Below are 6,000 nucleotides of genomic sequence, written 5' to 3' on the forward strand. Positions count from 1 at the left end.
CGTCCCTAGATTAATGATACAGAAAAACAAAGCCATCCCTAGATTGATAAGAGCTTCAGAAAGATATTGAAAGGCTTGTGAAAACACAGCCAAAAAAATTTATGTATGAATTGATTTGTGCCCTAAAAGAGAAGTACAAGTAACTCAGTCTACAAATAAATATTCACAAACTAACCTTTTGACGTTTTGCTCTCGTCTCGTGATCAAGTTTACACCTGGGACCTTTGGATGCCATGATTTTATTCAAATAAGATCATAGAATGACTGAAGATCTGTGTATGACCTAGAACCAAACATCCATTGCAAATATTAGTTCAATCACTTGCCAAAATGACAAGTCCCATGAAATATACAAGTGACAGGAAAAGTAGAAAACAAGATATTTGCGTCCAAAAAGGATGCTTCTGACTAATAGCATTCACGGGTTTTATGCGACTCATTGTATTCAACCGGATTCAAAACATCATTTGTTCAAAGCCTATTAATTTTGATTATCGATTTTTTTTTTATAGGTTTTAGACTCTACTGGTAATAATTGGGAAAAAAACGGAAAACATTGATGCATAAAAACCAAAAACACTTGTCTGGTGAATTCCGTAATTGCCTTAGTAACACTACTGGAGACACGAATTACGTCAGTCTAAAGTTGTTGATGCTTTGTTGAGCTATCTCAAACTAAAGATCCATTTTGAAGAGTATATGGCAAATTAGCACGCACTTCCAATGCCCAAATTGAGGTTGTCACGCAATTTGCAGCATGTGTCAGGCTCTCTCTCATGCAAACCCACGGTCTGGAAGCAATGAGAAGAAGTTCGAATGAATATTTGAGAAATCGGTAGCATTTCTCAAAATCTGCTTCAGACGCTCAAACGATATCTAAAAAAAAATTCAAGATGCTACTAAAATGCACTGAACGCTTCATTACCAAAAGTATCAGCCATGGTTCCACCAAAAAAACTAACAGACCATGACAATACAAATGACAACGCGATAGGTATTTTGCTTCTTCATACTAAAAACCGAAAGAGAGAGGGGAAGACCACCGAACCAAACAGCTTTATTGAGCTCAGCGAGTCGAAAGTTCGGTATTACTGAGGCCCAAAAAAATTGAAAGAACATATTTCACAAATCTGTTTCTCTAGTCCTCTGTATTTCTCGCTACTTTCCCGGAAACCAAACAGAAGGAAAACTGAAAACTGACCTGGTGGGATTTGTGAGGGTATGCTTTTCGCTTTTCGCTTTTCACCTCGTCCCGGTTATCATCGATCTTTCAACAGAAACACGTGGCGCACCAACCGCAAGTTTCCCGAAAAAGAAAATGAAAAAACGAAACAATCAAACAATACAGATAGAGAGAGCCACTTAGGCGGTCACCGTCGTGTTAGGGTTTTCAGGCGTGTTTAAGCGTGAGCAAGTTCCGACGAGCAACCCGCCGGGATCCGAATAAATTAAAAAATGATAATAATAATTGAGCAAAATAACTAAAGTCGCTCTTTGTCCCTTTCTTCGCTCCGAAGAGATTTTTTTTTTTCTCCCTCTACCTGTTCTTTTCTTTGTTTGCTGGGGAATCTAGATAGAAACCTATCTAAGGTCGGTGTTTAATGATGCTGATCGCACGGCTGTAGTTTCTTTCCCCTCTATGCGTATTTTGAGATTCCGTTTCCGAACGCAACATGCAAACATTACAATTTACGAGTTGCGTGTTCGAGTTGGATTATCAACCATTTTATGTTGGATTGTATATAGGTATTTAAATATAATTATATTTAATTTAATATTAAATATTTTATTATAAAATATATTTCATCATTAATTAATGTAATTTTATATAACATATTAAATTAATAAAAAATTATTTTAGAATCTATCATATTATATTGACACTTTAAAAGTCAGTTTATAAATTCAATTTTATAAAATATTTCTCTTAGGTATAATTTATGTTATTCAAAGTTTTCATGGTAAACTCTACCCTCCTTTTTTTTTTTTTTTCATACATTCGGAGAAATGGGGTTTCGAATCCAAAATTTTTATTATAGAGCCTTAAGAGCATTCACATTGGCTTCATCAAAGCCATCTTCAAATTTTGATGAAAAGTACAAGTTTTCCATAATTCTAAAATCTTCCTATCCATAATCCCACATTGGATTAGCCATTAGATTCATCAAAATAATAATATAATATTATTTTTTTAATAATATTTTTTTTTTCATATTTTGCTACTATATGTAAATTAATAATTTAATTTAATATTTAAATTATTGATTTCCATTTAATTTGAAGGCAGTATATATTGTGTCTTTTATTAACTTATATGGACCTACACACATATACATATATATATGTGTTAATATTGAAGGCAGAGACAATTGTGCCTTTTATTAACTTTATATGGATATATTTATATTTATTTATATTGAAGGCAATGTCACAAATAATTATATGGAGCTAAATCTCGTATTCAGCTGCAACATCTTCTTAAAAGCAAGACAAATTTAGCTTCATCAATACACATATCTACACCAAAGCTTCTTAAAAGCTACACATCTCTACAAACTATACTATTAAGTTAAAAAATACAGCTGCAATATCTGGAGCTAAAATCCTCTCTATACAAATTCAACTTCTTAAGTTATTTTGGAGCCTCAAAACAGAAAAATCCAACCACATAACAGTTGCAACATCTTCTTAAAAGCAAGACAAAATCAGCTTCATCAATACACATCTCTACACCAAAGCTTCTTAAAAGCTACACATCTCTACAAACTATACTATTAAGTTAAAAAATACAGCTGCAACATCTGGAGCTAAAATCATCTCTACACAAATTCAGCTTCTTAAGTTATTTTGGAGCCTCAAAACAGAAAAATCCAACCACATAACAGCTGTAACATCTTCTTAAAAGCAAGACAAATTCAGCTTCATCAATACACATCTCTACACCAAAGCTTCTTAAAAGCTACACATATCTACAAACTATACTATTAAGTTAAAAAATACAGCTGCAACATCTGAAACTAAAATCATCTCTACACAAATTCAGCTTCTTAAGTTATTTTGGAGCCTCAAAACAGAAAAATTCAACCACATAACAGCTGCAACATCTTCTTAAAAGCAAGACAAATTCAGCTTCTTTAAAAGCTACACATCTCTCAAAACAGAAAAATCCAGCCACATAACAGTGTACAAAATCAGCCTTACTAAATGACATCCATAAACAACTTGCATTATCATTTTAATGTCCACTTTACAGGTCCAAAAGACAAGTTTAAAAATACAACTTCCATTCACCAAATACTTCCAGCAAATACAACTTCCATCCACAAACACTTCCAAAAAGATGGGTACTTGAGTGATTTTCTATCCACAAACATTGCAAAAAACTAAACTAACATTCAGATTTTCCAACCACAAATTCATTCAAAGATTTCCATTCAAAACAAATAGAATAAAATCCATTCATAGTGGCTGCCCAGCCACATGCTTCCTCAGGAAGTCTTGTGGCTAAGCAGCCACTAGAAGTTGGATAATTGTGAAGGGTCATTCGGATATACCATCTGAATCACTCATTGACTCTTCCCAAATTTTTTTCTGAACTTTATGGAAATAGGCTTGCTGCATGGCATTCATACCAGAAAGATCCTTGCTCATCATCTCAGCATTGAACTTTCTTTTATCAAGCTCCAGTTGTGCACCTCTATCGTGATCAGCCTTCGTCTGCCATTCTCTTCTCTCCGCCATGAACAATCGTCTATCCTCGGTCATTGCTCCTAATGCCATGTTGAACTCAGCATCAGATGATTCTTGAGCCTTTCGCTTCCTCAAGTTTTCCTTTTCAGCCTTTTTTCCAGCAGGCCTTTCAACATGCTCCTCCACAACATCGCCTAAAACTTTACTTGACTGCTCATTTGAAGGACGTTTATCATGTGGCTTTCTCCTCGTATTCAGCGTATTCATATGTTGATGCCATTTGGGTTGGTGTCTAAAAAGATTTCAAGAATGGTCCATTGTGAAATTTCCTCATTCCATCTCTTTGTACAATATTTTTACCTTTTCAATCTGAAAAAAAGTTTTAAAGAATAGTGTCAAATAATTTAATTTTACATAAATAGACCATATTATTAAAGGAAAAGTGTACATACCTTATCCTGTTTGGTTGCACCACTCGGGTGCAATGACTCTACTTGAACTAGATATGCACAAAACTTATTTGTGCATTTCTGAATCATGGACCAACGATTGATCAATGATCCAACCGAACGGTTCATAGTTTGTGGTTTTTTATATTCGTGATAAAATTCAGAAATCCTCTCCCACATTTGAGTGGATTTCTGATCAGTTCCCCGAATGGCATCAATACTAATGTTGAGCCAACCAGAGACAAGTACATTATCCTCCTCAACAGTGAAAGAAGCTCCTCTTTGAACTTTTTTTGTTGGAGGCCTCTTTTCACCGTGAAGGGGGGTTGAAGCGACCACAACATTAGAATACTGTGAGAATGTTGGAGTGGTAATAGGACCTTCTCCTCCACTTTGTAAGAGAGTGGTGAAGAATGGGTCCTCATCCAACAGATTGTCCATCCTAGGAGAATTATAATTATTAACTTGTCAGACAAAGCAGCACATACAACACAGCACAATAAACAAGGCAGTACATTTCAAGCTTTTAACATCAGCATATATAGCAGTATATGACTACAATTGACACGAAAAAATCTGCTAGTATGACACAAAAAGATTGAAATAAAAAAAACAGAACACTTTTGAGAATTTAAGTCTGAAATTTGTCTTAAATCTGCTACTAAGACACAAAAACAGTACCACCTCATAGAGATTTTTGACTAATAAAAACAGAATACCTCATTGAAATTCTACTTAAATCTGAAATTCTACATAAATAGCAATCTTTGAAGTACATTTTATCTTCTGAAGTTATTGTAAAATTTTCTAAACCAACTATAACATTTTTATTTTTTAAACTACAAAACAGGTTTACCATTTAAGCAAACATGAGTTGGTTTTCAGATGAGTTGGTTATAAGCAAACATGAGTTGGTTTTCAGACCTTATGGATCCAGAAAATGCAATACCAGAATCTGTGTTGGTTGCTAGAGCCAAAAGCAAGACTGAGTGCACCTTAGAAAATCACAAAATAAATAAAACTAAAGTCAGTCATATGCATTGGAAAAAAGCAAAGTAAAGTGTAGTAAGCAAAGCAAACTGACTAGCCCTGCCCGTGACCCAAAATAGAGAGGAAATAAATACTTCTTGTGTTGGTATAATGAAATTAGTATTAGTCTGTGACCTGGTTAAAATGCTTTATATATGTAGCAGCTCTTCTACTTGGAAAAAAGAAAAAGAAAAGAAAAGATCAATCCTTTTGCTTTCTGTCCATTTTCAAGTTACTCCTTTGCAGTTATTGATTTCCTAAGTTGGCATGGTAAACCTTTTGTGAAGAGACAGAAAGTTCTTATTTTGAACACCATATCTTGTGCTTTGTTCTGGATCCAGCAGGTTTGGTGTAAATAGATTCAGATTTTAGCTTGTAGCTTAGGAAATATTTAACTATATATAAAAAGATTGAAATAGAAGCAGTTTATTTTGGAGGCAGCTGCAATCTTCGTAACCATACAATTCAGTTACCTTTGACATGCTCCACATGTTCCTTTGTTTAACAAAATTTTTGTTTTCCCTTTGACACAAATGATGTTTTACTCTTGAAGGTTGTTTTTAAGCATGGTCAGCATCTACCATGTGACCAAACAATTTTCTAGTTAAGCAAAGTCAGCATCTACTATGTGACCAAATAAATCTAATATCCAATCAACCTCACACAGTCGTATGTAGTGTCGAATAAAACATGGGCAAGAAAAGAAACAGGGCATATTTTTGCCTTAAGGAGACTATTCTGCACAGTTCATTTATATCATATTCTGAGCCAGAAAAATTTACTCAAGCCAGAAAATTTTCGCTCCAAGCTGACCTGTGTAACACCAATAATC

The 6,000-nt window shown here is 34.2% G+C and overlaps 1 protein-coding gene across 3 annotated transcripts in view; it reads right to left on the reverse strand.

Annotated features, from left to right (window-relative positions):
• LOC122276687 (protein PHOTOPERIOD-INDEPENDENT EARLY FLOWERING 1-like) overlaps nucleotides 1-1,575 on the reverse strand; it is a 29,256-nt gene extending 27,681 nt beyond the window's left edge. Inside the window, exons 1-3 of one of the 3 annotated variants that reach the window (XM_043086573.1) lie at nucleotides 1,202-1,575; nucleotides 719-791; nucleotides 176-283 (exon numbers count right to left, since the gene is read on the reverse strand). In XM_043086573.1, coding sequence (XP_042942507.1) covers nucleotides 176-235 — 60 coding nt within the window. In that variant the 5' untranslated portion in view covers nucleotides 236-283; nucleotides 719-791; nucleotides 1,202-1,575. The remainder of the gene's footprint in view (nucleotides 1-175; nucleotides 284-718; nucleotides 792-1,201) is intronic. The other 2 variants (XM_043086572.1, XM_043086571.1) reach the window with 2 other exon arrangements.
• Nucleotides 1,576-6,000: the final 4,425 nt, after the last annotated feature.

The sequence above is a fragment of the Carya illinoinensis genome, chromosome 9 (genome assembly GCF_018687715.1).
Source record: "Carya illinoinensis cultivar Pawnee chromosome 9, C.illinoinensisPawnee_v1, whole genome shotgun sequence".
NCBI classification, from domain to species: domain Eukaryota; kingdom Viridiplantae; phylum Streptophyta; class Magnoliopsida; order Fagales; family Juglandaceae; genus Carya; species Carya illinoinensis.